Source organism: Oreochromis niloticus, linkage group LG22 (genome assembly GCF_001858045.2).
Source record: "Oreochromis niloticus isolate F11D_XX linkage group LG22, O_niloticus_UMD_NMBU, whole genome shotgun sequence".
Taxonomy (NCBI): domain Eukaryota; kingdom Metazoa; phylum Chordata; class Actinopteri; order Cichliformes; family Cichlidae; genus Oreochromis; species Oreochromis niloticus.
The window spans coordinates 5,506,756-5,527,022 of NC_031985.2; the positions used below are offsets into that span (position 1 = coordinate 5,506,756).

At 40.5% G+C, this 20,267-nt stretch overlaps 1 protein-coding gene across 6 annotated transcripts in view; it reads left to right on the forward strand.

Annotated features, from left to right (window-relative positions):
• LOC100706767 (involucrin) overlaps positions 1-20,267 on the forward strand; it is a 72,938-nt gene that overhangs the window by 40,708 nt on the left and 11,963 nt on the right. Inside the window, exons 3-4 of one of the 6 annotated variants that reach the window (XM_019350943.2) lie at positions 12,658-12,693; positions 17,742-17,838. The exons of 1 other annotated variant lie outside the window; for it this stretch is intronic. In XM_019350943.2, coding sequence (XP_019206488.1) covers positions 12,658-12,693; positions 17,742-17,838 — 133 coding nt within the window. Of the gene's footprint in view, positions 1-12,657; positions 12,694-17,741; positions 17,848-18,461; positions 19,853-20,267 lie in introns of those variants that run through there. 4 more of the 6 variants (XM_005457537.4, XM_005457539.4, XM_019350944.2 and 1 more) reach the window with 4 other exon arrangements.

Sequence of the window (20,267 nt, forward strand, 5' to 3'; positions counted from 1 at the left end):
ACCACCCAACAACATGGCTGTGATAGAAATGCATCCTGCAAGCCTGTTGCATCAGCATGTATAAATGTATGGTTTGCACCCTCCTGCCACTGTGAGAAGCACCTGGAACATTGGCATTGCGAGGCATAGTTGTTATTCAGCGGTCACAGCATCAGAAACAGAATTCAGTTTTGATCAAGTGCTGTTTGCATTGAGCTCTGATCCCGCAGCAGCCTTGGAGTTGTTTATCTCTATAAACACGACTCCTCTGTGTAATTTATTGGCCTGCAGAGAGAGAGGCCAGCAGGTGGAGAGATGAGGAGCTCGGAGAGATGATTCAGACTCAGAAACAGGGAGCTCTCGACCAAGTGCGACAAACAAAATGCTACAGACTGACAGACAGAATAAATCCTATTCAACTAGATTCAAATGCAAGCAAAATAAAATAAAAAACCAAAGAATTCAGACCGCGAAGATCGAAAGATCGAAAGATCGACAGTGATCTCATGGCTCGATCTAAATAGAAATTTGGAAGTTAACAGAACATTCTCATTGCTTTATTTTATGCCTCCTAGTCTCCTCTGTCCTCCTCCCTTCTGCTTCTGATCAAAAGTAATCTCAGTACATCTTGAACACATCTACATGTTGAAGGATGTCTCAATTCCTAAAATGCAACTGGAGGACAGAGGATTGAAGTGTATCCTGTGCAGATGTATTACCTGTAAAAGACGCATGCAAAATCTTTGGATTATCCGAACAGTGGCATGCGGAGCGATCTGCGAACAATTAGTCCTTCGTATTGATAAGACCTTTCAGTTATTTAAGGTGATCACATGCATGATGAAACCTTCTGCTCTTGAACGTTTGTGTGATTAAAAAATCTTTTCAGATGGCGCTGTAAATTTAATTAAACGCAGCAACAAATATAAAAGCTGTCATGAACACTGTTACGCTCGTATGACATCAGACATCATTAAATACAGAGTAGGCCGTAACAAAGCAGAGCAGATAATGCAGCTGTGCTAAATGTCATAATTTATTGACATGGCAATAAAATGAGCTGCAAAGCAAGTCTGTCTCATAGTTAAAAGCCTGTCTCCTCGGCTCCTTTCTCCTTGTAACTCCTCCCTGTCTCCTCTGCCCTGCTCTGGTTGAAAGGACTAAGAGACGGGGAGGATGTACAAAGGGAAAAATGAGAAAAGGAACAGGCCTGCAGCAAAGCTAATGCAGAAATGTCTTCAACTTGAATTCCTTCTAGCGGTTTGCAGGGGGAGACTGCCTCTGGTTGCAATTGTATGGAAAAATGAGCCTACATCTGGACGGGCTCGCTCGGAATAACACCTCTGAGCGCAAATTGGATCACATCTTGGAGAAGCTCACTGCGGTTGCGAGTTCTCAGAATCTGCTCTTTGAGCACAAGAATGACAACATCACGAAGCGTAAGTTTGATAACATCATGGAGAAGCTCATGGCTCTCCAACGGGAGATTGAGAGACCACTGTTGGACTGTTAGAACAGCTTTGAAATTCATATGAGTTGTTCGCAGTAAAGTTAAAACCACCATCACTTCATGCAGCTATCCCTTTGGCGCCAGCTGCGGTCTCAAGGCTGGAGCTGAACAAAGCACCCTGATAACGACTGTGTTGAGACTGTTCTTCCAATTCTATGCAAGGCCACCTGGGTTGGCTGGAAGACTGTTTACTTAGCCTGGCAGGGCGAAGGACACTGTCTCAGCTGAACTCTGGACACACACACACACACAGACATATATACACATGCAGATGTACACTCATCCCCCCTCCAAATGCCTTCGATGCTTATTCCCTTCCGATGCTGACGGTGGATCAAGGAGACCAGCGCATAGGCTGCAGGCCCGGATGCACTGTCTACATTGGCTGTCTCTCACCCTTTACCCACCCCTGTTGCTTGTCATGTGTTTCTTTGGTGTATTAAGAGTTTTTTCATGCACTATGTGCAGAGGTGTTTTTTTTCTGTTCTCAAACTGATCTCTCTGTTGGAGCTCAGTCTGGGGGGAGTTATTTTTTTCTCCTCATCTTTCCTCATGTTGTGCTTTTCCATGTTATACCCCTCTGACCTGTCTTCCCCATGTGATGTTTGTGTAATGTATGTATGGTCGGAGGGGTAAGACGGCGCTGGCACGGCTGGCAGCCTTAACCCAATTTCCCTCGGGATGAATAAAGTATAATCAATCAATCAATCTATCTATCTATCTATCTATCTATCTATCTATCTATCTATCTATCTATCTATCTATCTATCTATCTATCTATCTATCTATCTATCTATCTATCTATCTATCTATCTATCTATCTATCTCACTTTACCTCACTAAACACTTCTCTGATTAATTTATGGTCTTAAACACTTTCAATTTAAAAACAAATACTTGCTACCATTTACTGTAAAACAGATGATAAAACTCAGTGCCAGTTGGAGCGTGGTGATCGACAACTTATTAATATCGTACCATCCTGTGATAAACCAATGTGCCGATGGCCAAAATGTTTAGTGCTTCCAAACAGTAGCCCAGAGGAGGTTTTCTGTCCATCACGTACTCTACTATGCTGCTCTTTAATTAGTGGCACCTGAGGTAGCTGTCACTCAGGATGCTGCGGTCAGAAAAGCATTTAAAGTCCTATTTTACAAAAGGTGCCAACTGAACTCATAATTCTTACCCTATTAGATGAGCCAGTGGCACTGCTGATCTGATCTACTCTGTTCTTAATTATCCATCCATCATCTGCTGCTTATCTGGGTCAGGTGGCAGGGGCAGCAGAGGTGCCCACACCTCCTTCTCACCAGACCCCTCCTCCAGCTCGTCTGGGGGGATAAAGGGGTGTTTCCAAGCCAGACATTAGTGCTCACACTAAGCACTGTTTCACTGTATACTGTGCTCAAACACAGTTGCCCCTCCTCTCCATTTCCCTGTACTCACACTGCTCTAACTGATCTGTCTCAGCATCTCAAGCTCTCTCTCTCACACTCCCTCTCTTACTTTCAGAAGCTCTTTTGAGATGTGCTCTTGCACAGTTCTCTTTACAGTTGTATGCATTTTGTGACTTAATTGGGGAAGCAGTGACACACTGCCCTGTGTCATATTTGTAAATCAGTTAAAGTGATTTTCATGAAGCTTTCATTGAGGGAGCATTGGGGATCCATGCGAGGACAGTAATTATGATAATAATAATACATTTTATCTATAGGCGCCTCAAGGTCACCTTACAATAACACAAGAACAATAGCAGCAATAAAATCTAATAAACATGGCAAAATAAAATTTAGACATAAGGTAAAACAAAACACAACACGAGCATAAAAGTATAAAAGCTGAGCAAGGTACAAATGGACTAAGACAGATCAGGTGTATGCAATTCTGAATAGATGGGTTTTGAGACGTGATTTAAAAGTGGTGAGAGAGTTTGTGGTCCGGAGATCTGGTGGAAGTGCATCCAAAGTCTCGGGGCAGAACAACTAAAGGCTCTGAGTCCAATGGTAGTCAGGCGAGCAGGTGGAACAGACAGAAGGGAAGCTGAAGCAGAGCGGGGTGTACGAAGGGGTGAGTATGTATGGAGAAGATTGGATAAATATGGAGGAGCGAGATTATGAAGCGGTTTGAAAGTAAGAAGCAGGATCTTGAAATTGACACGGAGGTGAACTGGAAGCCAATGGAGCTGTTTAAGAACAGGTGTTATATGTTCAGTGGATCTAGTCCTGGAAATAATACGAGCAGCTGTATTTTGAACCAACTGCAATTTATGGAGGGATTTATGAAGTAGACCACAGAGAAGAGAATTACAGCAATCTAAACGAGATGTGACAAGAGCATTGACAAGTATGGCGGTACTGTGTGGAGTGAGTGAGGGACGAAGGCGGTTAATATTACGGAGGTGAAAGTAGGAAGACCGAGTGATATTATTTATATGTGCTGTGAAGGAAAGAGTGCTATTGAGGATGACACCAAGACTAATCACACTGTGTGATGTACCTGAGTCCAGCTGAGGTCCAGATTTTCAAGCAGACCAGGGCCTGACTTTTTAAATCTACCCAGGCATGGGATCTGATCACTGCAGCCAAACGAGCTGGATTTTTGGGTTCCAACATGCACAGGAAGGGAAAGCTTCACGTGAGCACGACTATTATCTCGTCAGCTTTTCCTGGTGTCTCCTCCCAGTTGGACATGACTGAAATGGTAAATGGACTGGTTCTTATATAGCACATTTCTAGTCTATCTTAGCACTCAAGGCTTTACACAACTTGCCTCATTCATCCATTTGCACAAGCACTTTTTCCCCTGTAAATGCTTTCTATCTACAAAAATTCATACTCAAATGGATGAATCGGAGAGCAACTCAGGTTTAGTATCTTGCCCAAAGATATTTGGCATGCAGACTGGAGCAGACGGGACCAAACCACCAACCTTCCAATTAGTAGGTGACCTGCTGTACCACCTGAGCTACAGCTACCTTAAACACCTCACTTAGGAGGCATCCAGGCAGCATCTTAGTTAGATGCTCAAACCACACTGAATTGTTATTTGTTTGCTGTATAACTCCTCTTTGACCCCAGGAGGAGGTTTAATGAGAATGAAATAAATCTAAAATAAAATAAATCTAAATAAAGCTCTACTCTGAGCTTCTCACCCCATCTCTGAGTGAAAGCTCGGACACCCACGCATTTCCAGTGCATGTATCAGTGAAACCCACAGCTTGTGGCTACAGGTGAGTTTAGGATCATAGATAAACTAAAACTTTACAGCACAAACCAGTGAACATGAAAATCAAAGGAATGAGCTCATCATGCTGGACTCACATTGCACATTAAACACAAAATTGCAGAAAACATCCCTGCAGCATCAGGCTCAGTGAAAGGCGCATTAGTTGAAACATCAGCCTGTCTGATCAATACCGAGTGCTCCGACCAGATCTCCTCCGAGGATATAAGCCTTCCAGAATCTGAGTCAGAGGATGGAAAACACAAACAGATCAGACGGAGTTTCAGCTGCAGGACCTATTTTATCTCCATTAGTTTGTGATTTAAAACAAATTTCTTGAAAACTGCTGGAAGATTTGGAAAATGTGTGCCGACTGTAATGTTTCCCTTTGGAATTTAAAACAGAAAAAAAGCTTCTGAAACTGCATTTTCACATCATTTGAAACCAGAATTAAAGAAGATTAGCCCCTCTTTTAGAAAGATGATCCCACAGCTCTAATTTTGAAATGACACGTAGTACGAGCCCGATCTCCGGATTTAATTATGCACCATTAGGTTCTGTTTGTGACTCACTGTTTTGCACCCACTGAGCTGCTTTAACCCCTTTAACCCAAATGCCATCCAAAGTTTTAATTACATCCTCAACTGCATTATTTAAAATGTTTTTTTCTGTCCCTCCCAAGTAAATGCATCATAGTGAGTCATGGATCAAGTTAAATAACAAAAGGCAAATCGTTAATAGCTGAGAAGTCCAGAGGGCAGTAAAAAAGAAAGAAATAAAGACTCCAAAAAGGAGTGTGAGGAACAATAGCAGGAAAGCCAACACTGCTTCAACAGAGCTGAAGGGGAAAGGAAGTAGCAGTATACCAATGCTTTCACTTTGTCACTGAATTTTCATATATATGTACTATATTACTGAGTAATTATTCTTCTGACAACTGTTTTTTTAACTTGTACTCCCCACATTTGATCACAAATATCTAAATATTTCCACTTTCTCTTCAAAACGGGCTCATTACTTTAGGTTTAACACATCTGAGGGGAGTTGTTAATCATGTCAAACCAGTTGGAAAGAACAATATTATACTCCATTATCAATGCTACTGATGTCAAATGAAAAAGGCCACAAACATATCATTTATGCATCATTTATTGCACTATACTCAGGCCACTATACGCAGGCCAAGGTGTAGATGTCAATCAGTTTTGGTCGCGGTGCTTCGGCAAGTGTAAATGGAGTAACATTTTCTAAGTGGCAGGTAATTTAAAAGGCAACTTTTCAGCAAATATCAGCAAACACACAAACTGTTTCTGTGCAGTTTCTGTATTTCCCAGGGAGACAAATGAAAGGTCAGTGTGTGATAGGTTCGCTCTCAGAGATGGAGAACGATGTATTATTATATTTAGACAACATGAGGTTCAGTTTGCCTCGCACACAAATAGCTGGTAGAAGTGACCTCCAAAGAACTGCCTTTTACTTTTGTACTTTGAGTACTTTTTCACTTTAATGTGAGTCAATACTTTAGCTTTTACCAGAGTATTTTCTAACACATGTATCTGTACTTCTACTTAATTGATGGATGTGTGCACTTTAGCCACCTCTGATTATATTTCAAGAAAGAAGAAAATAACCCCAATTTTCAAGTAGCCATATCTTTGTCTCGTGTCAGGATAGACTTGGACTAACTGACCCTGGAGGACAAATAGATGTAGAAAATTGACAGCTGGATAGAAGGTAGTTATTATTGAATAAACTGTGTCCTTCAGGGGAAACGCCATGAAGCAGGACTGCAGCATAAAGCGCTGATTTACTCAACAGTTGGATGATGAGCTGAGAATGTCAGTTTATTGAGAGACGTTCAAAGTTATCGTGTTTGAAGGGATTTTGGTTTCGGCCCACACATTGCTCCAGTGTCTCGCTCCCATTCAGGGAAATGCGCTACTGAACTAGAGCTCAACAGAGATACACTAAACAGAGTCTATTTGAATACAAAATAAACACACACACACACACAGATGTGTGATTAGACCTGATTTTTTTGCCTTTGGTTGAACCCCCACCTTCACACACTGAGGCGTTCTTTATGACTCTGAACTCTGAAATGTCCAATAACAGAGAGATTTTGACTATTATAAATTATAGTTCAAACTTATACTCACAGTTTTTAATTAGGTTTTGTGACCTTGAACCTTGAATAATTCAGATGCTAATACTGAGAGCGCTGCTTCAAGATTTCAAGGCTCCTGCTTTCTTCTGTTACATGTGAGACATTCAGAATGAAAGTGGACCAGCTGTTGCATAGATTGGGTCATCAGTCGTACTCAAGTTTGTCTTGAACTACTCGATAGATTGCTATAAAATATAGTTAAATGCTCTCCTCAGGATGAAAACTCATCTAGCACCATCAAACATTGTGTTTAGTGTTAATTAGCAAATGCCAGCACGTCATCACACTAAATGCAGATGGTCATGTTGTGAAAATTGCAACTATGCCAAGTCAGCATGTAAGTTAACACTGACATTAGCAGTCAGTGCACAGCACTGCTCTGCCTACAAGTACAACATGCCTTTAGATCAGAAAACTACATCCTTAACACCACCTGACTAAGATTGTACAGGTGGGGCTGTGGCCTCCAGGACTGTTCTGTGCTTTCTGATATCGTGACACCAGAATTAGATCCAGGGGATCCTCCTGTTTTGGGAATGTACGGAGAAGAGGCCTTACATGCCTGAAGTAAGAAGTCAACGAAGTCCAAAATGTTCAGTCAAAATGACAAGGCAAAAAGGGTCAGCCAATTGGGAAGATAGAAATCGTGAGGTTAAAAAAGAAAAACAGGTTTATAAGTAATTAAAGGTTCACTGCTGGGAAACACACGATGCAGCAGAGAACAAAGGGAAATTGGGGGGAATATAGGCCGAGGTGCAGATAAGAAACTGGCTGATAAAGAAAAACTCTGAAAGAACACAAGTACAAGTAACTAAAGTGCAAGATAAAGAATTTACAAACAAGGTTCCCAAATCCCTAACCGTGATAAGGTCATGTTCTCTGAGCCATTTCTGAGCTGTTTTTCCTGCTTTGGCAAACGGCTGGAATTGGAGACTGTTGAAGGAGAAGACTGGACTGTCAAAGTAACCGACACAGTATTTCCAGGACCTAAATTTGCAGGCAGAATACAGCTTTATAACAAGATAAACAGTGTGGTCACATCACATTCAGTACTTTGTTGGTGTTGCTCATTGGTGTAGATGCCTAGAATTGTTTGACAAATACTGAAGACTCCTGATTTCTAACTAATAACCTTATTATGAAAGCAGTAACATAGTCAAAGGCCCAGAATTTGAGAATAAGACTTGTTGTATTTCTTTCTGTCCTTTCTGACCTCTTGAAAAGAGCTTCATTTATTTTTTATTAACACGCTACACTGCAGATCTGATGGGTAGCTTTGGGTTTCTCACTGTTTAAAAAGCCATATCTGCCTTATCCGCGAGTAAGGCTACACCCCAAACCAATAAAAGATGAGCATAAACATTTTCTTAGCAGATATTTGTCAGCTGGTCCTACGGTCAGTAGGTCTCACTGAGTGTAAAAAACCAGTTATACCTCATATGTGTGTGTACTGATGTCGAGGTTTCGTCTGCGTGGTGACAACCAGTATTCAGTCCGATACTCGAGTGCGTACTCGTGCCCTCACAGCTGGTATAAACGGTACAGAGCTGTTTGCACTGGGTATAATTGTCCCATAAGAACCCAGATGTAGTCTACAGGAAGCAGAAGCAGGATAAAGAGGGAAATAATAATTTTACAAATGAACTGTGATTCAGGAAGAATAACTAAGTCTGTTTAGCGCTGGGGGAGGCAGATTTGGGCAGGATGCTGAAAGATTAACCAGCAGTTTAGGCTCAAGATAAGCCTGGCTCTCATTTTTAGGAGTTATGAGTACTCAGCAAATTCCATATTAAAGGATAAAGAAAGTTATAAAAATCTAAATCCTGAAAGCATCTATGAATCATTCATTGACTATAAGCTTAGAGGATAGATAATGGTGAACTATTAACGTGGGTGCAAAATCTTAAATATATTTGAGTTTGTTGTTGTACCAATATGGGCATGTGCTTCAGTTATAGAGGAGATGGCTTTTTTCACAGTTGCATGATTTCCTGCAGGACACAAACCGAAGCTGACAGAGGTCATAAATGACTCAATGGGCCTTTAACACTGAATACATTAGCCACTAACAAAACATTTCCTAAAACAGAAGTGGTTCATGCTGCTGTTGAACGTATTCTCTCATGAGTGTTAGTCATATATTTATTAAGATTACAATTAGACGATACCTTCTTCATTGCCTTGAATTTGTAAGCTTCTTGTTGCTGAGTGTGTTTATTACTGAGATTAAATAAAGTCTTATTCATTATGTCCACTAACATTATTTTGGGGGCTAAAGTGGTCAGCCAGTCACTAGTACTGTTTGTGTCGACATATGGTTAAAAAGTGAAAGATCAAAAAAAGACTAAAAATGATACTTGTACTCAAAAATGATCATTTAGTTGGAATCTATGTAAAACTACACAAGGGTAAAATACCAGATGATGGGTTATTTTATTTATTTCTATTTAGTGTATGACATTTAATTGAGTTGTGACTCCATCAGGTGTTTAGACCTGCTGTCTTTGACTATAAACTGATTATGAGGCCCATCTATTCACTTCACTTCCTGCTACATTTTATTTTACAAGGTTATGAAATAATAATAAGATTTTCAGTCTCAGAGAGAGAAATGAAAGTGGTGTCAGATTAGTATTCAACATGGAGAGGTAGAGTATGCTGGTCTGGAACCAGTTGGATCAGCGCATCCCAACACTGAATCAACTATTAACTGAATATTTCCTAAACAGAAACCACAGATATTTTGCTGTTTTCGTGTATATTCTCATCTGGCTCATACTCTAATACACTAACACAGTGATTACAGCGATATGATAGCGTCTTTGTTGCCTTGGCTCTGTGAGCGACTCACTGCCGAGCGCGTTCATTAGCATTTGAGATTAAACGAAGCATTATTCAATTAGGTCTGTGTAATCTGTCAGCTGTGTTGGTTTTACGCAAAGTTTTAGTGATTAACACGCCAAACTAACATGTTTGTCCAGGAAAATGAGTTTCTAATCAGCAGGAAGGTTAACAAATGTAACTTATTAGCATATTTATTGCTCAGATCTAACACTGAACAAGGTGTGCTTGCATCTGAATGAATCACCCACTAACACGACCGTCTTTGTTAAATCCCTCTGCTGTCTCAGAAGCCGCTTTGTTAGAAATGGATTATTCTTATTCCTCATTCTCCTGTCATGAAAATAAACATCTGATGTGAATATAGATCTGCTGAGGAAGTGAAAGGAGCCGGTAGTAAGACAGAGTTAATTCTGTTTCTGCTCGCCCGTGGTTTCAATTTGCTAACCGTCGTCCGTATTTGACACCAGATGAAAAATGTTAATCAGAGCAGTAAGGGCTTAAAACCAAGTGAGACCCACATTCACGCTCATTCATGGAGATGTAGAGCTAAAGAGTTTCTGTGCGCAGCAGCTGCTGATTAAAGCATGAATAAAGTAGAGGCCGGGCGCTTTAATATTTTATTACCGCTGGTGCACTGCTTTCCATTTTTATTCCTTTTTATTGCCATCTTCAAATATGAGTGTCCAGCAGCCATATTACCGACACTGGCAGGATGGCGGGTATCGTTTTCACCTTGTGAGTCTGTCTGTGTCTCGCTGTGGCAGAATACAATCCTGTTGACAACTACTGCAGCGACAACTACCGCAGATGGTGTCTATGTTAATTTCTGTTGACAGATATTGTCAAGACAACAACATCATAACTATCAAAGATACAGTCAGGAAGCTTAACAGGTGTGTAGTTAACCTCTTAACATTCATCAGGTCATTAGTGACTTATCCAGGGTTAAGGGTCAGGTTCATGACCATCCTCTTTTTTGTCATTGATGACTTGGTAGAGTTTAAGATGTTAAGTTCAATGATGAGCGTAGTCTGTCCTTGAATTGGTATGGAGCACAAATCCCACTGAAATTACAGGAGAGGCAGCACAATTTATTCATGGACAGGATTCAAGAAGACGTAGTAAGATGGTCTTTAATATGACTTTCAAATGATGCAAAGTATCCTAAAAAAAACATTATTACACGAGTACTGAGCAATCAAATGTATTCATGAGTGAAAATATGTTTTATGGTATTCTTCCTTAAGAATAAAATAACAATAATAATAATAATAATATCTAAATTTAAAAACTCTGTGAAAATCTGCGTGTATATTTTCTGTGCGGTGTGAAAATAATACAAGCATCAGTGTGCAGCATACCCAGCTACTCTTTACATGGATCATATAAATTCCTATTTATTTTTAATGTAAATATTAAAGAAACTGTCCGATGTGTTGATGCAGCGGCGGCTGCAGTGTGAGGAGCAGAAGATAAAGTTTGGCATTTACTTTGACATAAAGTTTAGGGCATTTTCCGTTTCATGCGGTCTGATATGTGGCTTTGAACGGTACAACTACGATAACAAGCTCGGAGTGCCAGTGGAGAAACTCTTCAGGGCACCGTGACAAAGAGTCTGACGTAAAAAGAAAAAAAGAAAAAGAAAAAAAATCCTTTTGACAGCTGTCGACTTGAATCCTCCGGAGCAACCACAGTTTCAACGTGTTCCTCTTTCACTCTTTGTGTCTGCTGTACAGTGTGATGAATGTGCATGATTGCATCCGTGTGTGTGCATATGAGGACATGGCACTTTGGTCTGACCACCCATCAGATTTGCTGTTGCCCCCAGCAACAGTGTCACTCCTCGGTGGGTTCCATTGGTTACCTAAACATTCGATGCAGCGTGTATAAGCGGAGAGTGCGAGTGCAGCTGATCGCATTCACAGCGCCACACTCACACACGATTGCAGTTTCTCCTCCCGCTCGTTTACTTTTTCCTCTCTGAAGTCTGACTCAGCTGATTAAAATAAAGCCTTTTAAGTCTTGTGAGATCAGACTGTTGTAGTAATGTTCACAGATACACTGTAACGCTCACATAAAGAGCCACATAGTTCAGTTTGTTGGTTCAAGCGTATGTCTCACAAACACAGTCCAGACCGAGCAGACTGGTTTAAGGAAAATACTCATCTGCAACAGTTAGTCGTGGATTTGAGGTTAACATGAATCTGATTCAAGCAAATTCAGATATTAAAGTTAAACTTTCTCAATATCTATTCTATCTAATAAGATACAGTTATCTCACTTCAGTTATTTATTTATCTTTTTGCTGCAAAATGAGATTGTCGAGCAAGACTATCACTAAAACCCGCTACAAATGTTGCCATGAGATGAAGATGAAGATCAGTCAGCATTTTAATAGGGTCAAGTTGGCAATTACATCCAATCTGTTTGTGGTAAGACAGCAATAAACTGCGATAACTAATAGAAAATCATCAAATGTGATACTATGTTGACAAAAATTCACATTTAACATAAATTCATATTTAAAAATTACATTTACACTCAGCAACCTTCCAGTTCTCTAGAAATATACCCAGAGTCCAACTATATATGGTCCTGACATCCAGAAAATAAAAAAAGTAAAATAACCTTTTTCATTACACAACATGACTCAAGCTTTTGTAAGCTTTAGTCTTTTCTGACCTTCAAAATAAATGTCAATATTCATTTTACAAGAGCAACGAATATATATAATTTGGTGCATTTAGGAAACCGCTGACAGCCTCATATCCAAAATGTAAATGTTCAAATTCAGAGTTAACAGCAGTTTTTTATATCTGACATCCTCCTCTTTTAATCTGCCTTTTTCTCTTCCCTCCTTTGCTACACCTTCTTGTACTTTTCTCCCCCCTCTGTCCTCCGTCTTTCCTCCGCCCTTCTCTCCCTCCTTCCCCAGCATGGCCGTGCCGAGTTTTCCTGGGAAGGAATCAATGTAAGTCTCCTTGTTTAAATCTCCTCTTCTCTCCTCAAATCTCCTCTACCTGTCATTTCCCTTTCCATCACTTGACCGACTACCTGAGCTTTGACTTGGAGTACATAAGTTGACATCCCACTCGTTTATCCTTCCACCTTTTCCTGAGACTCTTTCTTACTTTCTTATCTCTCACTCCCACTGCCTCTCTCTTATCCCCCAGTTTTTATTTCCCTCCCAGTAAGCTCCCCCATCCGTCTCCACTCTTAGCTCTCTGCTAATCTACTGTACTGTAAGCTTCATATACTGTATATCTATATACAGAGTCACAGATAACAGGCTGTAATAAGCTTATCTTATGCACAGCTGAAGTCATTCTTTCTCTTTTAACTGAAAGCAACGGATGATGAAGTGGATCAACTGTTTATGTACCTTCAGCAGAATTTGTTTGCACCATGTGCATTTGTTCAGCTCAGAGCTGACTGGAGGAAAATAATCTCGCGTAGACATATTTCGGGTTTTATGCAACAATGATCCAGAGACATTTCTGATGTAAAGTAAGCACCGACTGATTTTAAGATGGAAAATCAGTTGGTGCATTCATCCTGGATGAATCGGCAACACAGCCGACAAAGGAGGTTTTTGTTTACTGTTATTTAAAGCGATAAATTGGTGTGGTACTTTAGTATAGTGATGTAGGGAATAATAAAAGCAGCTTTTTGCAACAGCAGCAGTTATTTGAAAGTTGAAAGTTTGGAGTCACTAAGAAATGCTTGTGTTTTTTTTTTTAAACTTCCTCCATGTAACAGTTAATTGATCTTAAATGTTGCAAATGTTTATAGCAGTCATTTAGACTTTTTCATATATGTAGATGTTTAATAGCCTACATCCATAAATCAACATTGGCTAATGAAATTTCATCGCTGTCCTCACTGCAAAATCTATGGCTGTTTCAGACGGATAAAAAACTGAAGGCTGCGTACAAATCCGTATACTACTCCCTCTGTGGAACAGGGAATTGGCTCTAAGTGGAAAGAGTAGTGGGAGTCCCTGCTGCAGGAGATGAGTACAAGCAATGATTAATGGGATCATTAATTAGGAATCACTTATGATTTTGCAAGTAATTTATATGTAGGCATACATATTTTCAGTACCCAACATCCTGTGTCCCAATGGCACATTGTGTTACTTCACTTGAGTTTGATGGGAAAATGCATACTGATCAGACAACTGTGCAGAGTGACAAGCAATTAATCAGTTTAGCTGAGAAAAAGGAGCTTTATACTAAAACTCACCCAACTATATTTCTTTTAAGAACTGGGTGTACTGGAGTGTACTACTCCCTTTAAAGAAGAACACAAACTGAATACAGTGGGAAAACCCCAGTGCCAAACTGATGAAGAGGAAAAATGCATCATAATCTCAGGTCTAAGGAGCACATCCCTCACACATTCTCATCTGTCAGCTTCACCAATAAGGACGAAGGGAGTAATACACACCACTGCATGAAAGCTTCAATGTTCAGCTATTTCCAGCAGCTGAACTGGAAACTGGGAATCATTTTTCAGCTACTTTAGAGTACATTTTGTTTTAAGTACATTTTAAAACTCCCCAAAAGACCAAGTTTGTGTTTATTCTGCTATTCTTGTAACACAGTGTCCAATAACAACTCTGTTCTGGTTTATGGCATATTAATAGGAAACCACATTCTGAATGTTAGTGTAAAGTGATTTTAAGATCATATAAAGGCGTATTAAGAGCTCATGAAACAGGCTAATGATGCTCGGGTCTTTTGCATATTAGAAAGTTGTTTCTGCTGTCAGCAAAGAACGTCAGTTTATACATCTTAAAGTTCGGGATCCTTTAAGCTCCTATCCTGGCTCCATACACTCTTCAATATTCCATCAGCTCCCATCTGTTGTTTGGCAGTACAGAGTGGAGTGATTGCAGTGGTTTAATCAAAGCAGTAGAGAGCAGCTGAGGTTGCCTGCTGTGAGCCTGAACAATGCAGTGAATGAAAAACTATAAGCGAAAGGAGGCGGCAAAGTTATGTAGCATATGAATATGAATATGTGACCCTTTTAACCTTACATATAAAACCAAATGCTGATTAATGCACATTTAAACATTTCTCTGCCGTATTGGTTTAGCAATGGCTGTGCTTTGTTGGAAGGACTGGAAGAGGATTTTAAATGGAGAACAATGGTTTTAGTTGCAAAATAGGCGTCCACCTGTGGTTTATTATATTTGAGGAGAAACAGAGTCGAGCAGATACACGACTAATGGAAGAAGATTGCTGTAATAGTTTCATCTGTATGCCTGTTGACTCTCTGGCTGCCCACCAACAACACCATATAATGTTACTGGTGCATGCAGGCAGTTTAAAGTAGGTTGGAGAGCGTGTGGATGATGCTCCACTTGCACACCACAGAGGGACCAGATAATATCAGTTTGCCTTTTTATTGTGAGTCATGCACCTTGACTCAAAATATTATATCATATCTCTCACAAAATCCTCCCGTGTAACAGAGTCCATGTGCTTCCCTGTTATTTCTTACTGTAATTAGCTGCTGGGAGGGCCTCATTAAGAGCCGGGCTCTGTCTCTGAGTTCATTAATTTTTGTCTTTGTTTGCCAGGAGCATTGCTGCCGGGAAGTAAGACAAGTTTACTGTACACATGAGTGTTTTTGTGGCATAACTATACACTAGAATACTTGTTATAGCTTTGAAAACTGTTCAACATTCAGCTATTTAAGTTTACAGGAGAGGAACAGCATCTAGGTTCTCATTATTAGTATGTTGTTGTAGACTTATGTTGAAATTTCACTTTAAATTATTCTCCTTTGGGGTCATTCTGGTTGATTCATAAAAGATAAAAACATCTCACTTTAATGGACAGTTTCCTCTGAAAACCAAATATGCATAATTTGTTAGTTCTGGTCTTAGTACATGTAATTTAGCAATCCACCCTTGGCTAAGCTGTAATCTGAGTTGTCTGCACGTCTTTTGTTTGGCAGTTCAGCAGAAAGTCTCTATAACTTTGTGGTGGTAACAAGGTTTGGGGATGTTTTTCAAGTAAGTTTTTGATGCACGATTATATTCAAGAAAAGGAAGAAAACAGGATTATGCACACCGTCTTAGATATGTAAACAATACTACAGTTGATTCAGTGTACAATTTACTTTTGCATTAGAAAATGGTTTACAGCAAGGGATTCATTTCAATACTCTGAAGTTTGGATGTTCTCCTCCATTCTTGTGTGGATTTTCTCAAGGAGCTCTGATTCTTCCAAAATCAAAAAATAAGCCTGTTTAACTCGGCCTCTTATATAAGAACACAAAGATACGTGAGGGTGAGTCAAGAACACAAACAGATGAAAGGTTACTGCAGGGCCTCAGATGGAGTCTGCTCTTTCCTGTTCGCTCTCTCTTTGCTTCTTTGCTCTACTCTCCTGTCAATAAATGACAAAAGAACCACTGAACGGTCACAGCTTGGAATCAACATATAATTATTTCTACACATTATTTGATGAACTAAATACTGGAGAAATCTGAAGATGTGGCTTGTAAGTGTGAATGTGGGCTATACGGCACAAAGGAGGAAAAACCAATCCTGTCCTGTGGGGCAGAATTATGATCTGAATGAACTGTTGTGTCAAAGATCAGCTCTATAAATTCTCTGTAGGCTTCTCTTGTTCGGGGTTTATCTGTTTATTTCATCATTTCTATCTGTGTTATTTCTATTATATTTACATTATATTTGGTATACAGTATGACGATGTTTAAGGGAGGACAGGCTAGAGAAAAAATGTGTCTGTGTGTGTGAGAGGGAGAAAGAGAGAGAGTGTGTGTCTTTGTCATGAAATGCACTTGAAAATGAGGGTGGAAAGTCGTGGCCCCTAGGAGCCAGAGGCAGACAGAGATGGATCTGGGAGAACCGGGCCATCGGCAGCCACCTAGAATACTGAAGACCTAAGGCCACACATCCCGGTGAAATCTGCACGCCCATCCCAGCAGAAGAAGGAGTGAGGCCTTGAGTGGGGCGCCCACGGCCAAGGTGTGGGACTCCCAAAGGACCAGAGGCAATAGGCAGTCGATGCCGCGAGAGGCCGGTGCAAGCAGAGATCAGGGTCCCAGGGCTCCAGGCCCCCAAGAAGCACCCAGTACCTGGCTGACTCTTACCACACCTTTAACCAACCATTGTAGCAGCTGAGCTAAACGCCATCTTTCACATGTAGTCTTTGCTGTTGTGGGTGACTTGCCTTAAAAAAAAATACAAACCCCCCCCCCCCACTGTTGCAGCTTGAGAAAACCAAAGATTTATTATGGTTCAGCTCTGGTTGCACCTGGAAAGCGAAGATAAAGTGCAAAATGCAAAGCTCCCAAAAAACACACACCACCATTCCTTGTCTTACAAAACGTGCAACTCACTCACGATACGACATATAGACATCCGACACAGCGGTGTTATTTGACCTGATTTTGTAAATTGAGGACTGGTTGTTGGTGTCAGTCTCACGACTTCAAAATGCAGAAACAGCCGAGCATATTTGGGTTGGTAACATAGATGAGACAGTCAGTAATATCCAACCATGGAGTCAAAGCAAAATGCGCCCCAGGTAATCTTTGTAATGAGACAACACTCTGCCATCAATATCTGTTCAATATCACATTTTTCAGGATGATTTTATGTCAAATAATAGCTGCTGAGCTCACAAAAGACTGCTACCCTTTTAATTTGGTTTTAAATCAACACTTTATCATTAATTTTTCCTTTGAGGCACAGAATATCAATAATTCTCTTCTCTTCAACGATCCCTGTAAGCCATTTACAAAGTGCTCAAATAATTAACCCTTCTATCTTATCTCCTCTGCTGCAACCTCTCTTCTCTTTCTCCCTCGGTCAGACTGTTTTGTATCGTCTGCCCTCTTCACCTCAATTTCTTTTATTCCATTTTTTCTTTCTTGCATTTATCTCTCTCATCTGTCCTGGTTCTATTATCTCTCCTCCTCCTTCTATCCACCCCCTGTGCTGCGCCAATACCCCATTTACCTCTCCTCTCTCTTTAGTTGTCCATGGAGGACACTACTTCCATTCTGCCTCGTCTCAAGAGGAAGTCCACCAACACCTATGGGATCGGTGCCCTGGCTAAGTCCTCTCTGTCAGGTGTGTCAGGTGTGTGTCTGTGCTGCTAGATGGTAAAACAGCCCCCATGTTGCCTCCACATGCTCCACGGTGGATCAAGAGTGAAGTTGTTGTTGAGCTCTGGCAGGGTCTGCATCTCCTTTCCCTGCTGTGTAAAAGATAATTTTTGGTTTCTTCTTGCGTGTTATTCAGATGATTGGTTGGTGACACATTAGTGCAGCAGCCAAATGATCAGTGTGTGGTTTGGTTTAATGGGAATCACCAGTATAAATTAGGCTAAATGGACTGTGTAATCTCTTGTCATTTTTCTCTTCTAATTGGTAATTACTTTGACTTAACTTTAAATCTTTGTGATGCAATTTATTTAAGGCAACCAAACCATTCATTCCTCTTTGCAGAGTGGGGCGTTTTTCCCTTCTGCAAACTTTTCTCAGAGGGTGATAAAGCGGTGCCAGTCACACTGGTTTAGACAGAAGGAATAACCCTTAACCCTAATCCTAACCCAGAAGGAATAAATAATTTCTAATGTCCTAATACAGTGTAGACAACCCCTCCTAAACCATCAGTGGTAGGTAGCACATCAGCCTGTGATTATTAAAGCTTTTTTTTTTTTTTTTTTAAATCAACACCAACACCAAAGAAGAACAGTTAACTTACTATTGAATAACTATAATAAAAATCCAAATAACTGTACTATAATATTTGAGCTGATTTAAATTTGGTCAGTCTTCCCTTTAAGGACGTCTCCCAGTGAACAGCACAGCTACTAATTTTGGGATTGCTCGATGGAAGTCACGTTCTGACCGTCTGCCTGTGTGCATCTACAGTTTAACCACAGACCTCAAACACACAGACCAAGCATCAACCTGACTTCCATGTTGAGGATAATCACCAGCTATGTCTGAGAGACCAAACGTCAAATATCAGCAGATGAGCTCATGGCGTCCAAGCTCCCCAAAAATCATCCATCAAGTTAGAAAAAACAGAAGCTTGCTCATCGACTGGGATCAGAGTTATCCTGAAAAGTTTTAAGATGATTAGCATCAAACAACCAAAAGTGTGGTACATCCCATTTCCTGCCCATTCACTGTTCAGAAAGGAGTTTTTTCATTACACTGATGTGTTCTCCCCTCACCACCTGCCCCACCTGCCTGATTTGGTTCCATCTTAACCAAAATTCAGTTAAATTTACTTTCAGTTTTTTAGATATAGCACAATAGTCATATAAAGTGCTTTATGTTGTAAGATAAATATCCTCCGACGTCATACAAAGAACCCCAAGTGTAGAAGCACTTGTGAGGGTGGTCAGAGCAAGACTTTCAAGGAGAGATCTAAAAATTATTAGCAGTGCTGGCAGCAGTCCATAGATGCACCCGGAGAAGACCTTGAAAGGGATATGGGCCAAATTGAAATCAGGTAGTTTTTAGCCTTTAATGGGAAGAGGGAACATTTCTCACGGCACCTCGATAGCGTGTGAACAATGGCATTTAGGAGGACTTGAGGGTTAAGAAGTTGCACTTTCATTAGACTGAATACGAAAAACAGAAGAGCCTCACAAACTGAAACCACAGAACTTACAGTTACACATCTTACATGTCAAATGCTCTTTGTTAAGTTGAACCTTGGTTTAACATAACAAATGGACACATTTTTACGTCCAGAGCAGCCTCTGAGATCTGTTTGCCTGATAAAATCTCCACTCTGCTTCCTCCATCACTTGGTTTCTGCACTGCTTGCAGGCCAAAGAATCATCTGACACCCTCGAAGAGAACATGTTTAATTATCTTTTCAAATTGCCATAAACGGCAATGGATTTTGTAAATGAAACTCTGACTTAACAAACAACTTCACTCTAGAGCAGGCGAAGGAGGAGGAGCTTGGAACCAACATGGCCGCCCCTGTGGGTGCCCCTTCCTATATCACTCCCTACTTTCCTCTCTCTTCCACTGATATCAACAGCAGACGTCAATGACGGGACACATTTCAGAGTCATTGATGGAAATTCAATCAGATCTTTGATTTCAAAGAAACTAAAGTAAGTAAGAATTCTTACTTACTTTAATTACTTACTGAAGCATCTCCACAGGTGTGTTGGGAAATGTAGTGTATTTGTACCGTGGCAGTGCTGCTGCTGGTGGTGGTGTGGCCCGATATTTGTGACTCTTTTGTGCAGTGTCGTGACTACAAGTGGCCGGTGCCTCTTTCGTGCTCTCTCGTGTTCTGTGCTTCAAACTGTAGTGCTCTTTGTTGTCTGAGTGCAGCACCTCAGAGTGTTTATGTAAAAAATGTATTTTCTGTTGTGTCTGGTGCACTTTAAATACATCTGCAGCTATCTTTTAACAGTGTATAGTGTTATATTTTTGAGCCTTTGAATAGCCAAGACCCCAACACCCTCCCTCACCCTTCATCCCCATTCTTTCCACTCCTATTTCCATCCCCAATTAGGCTCT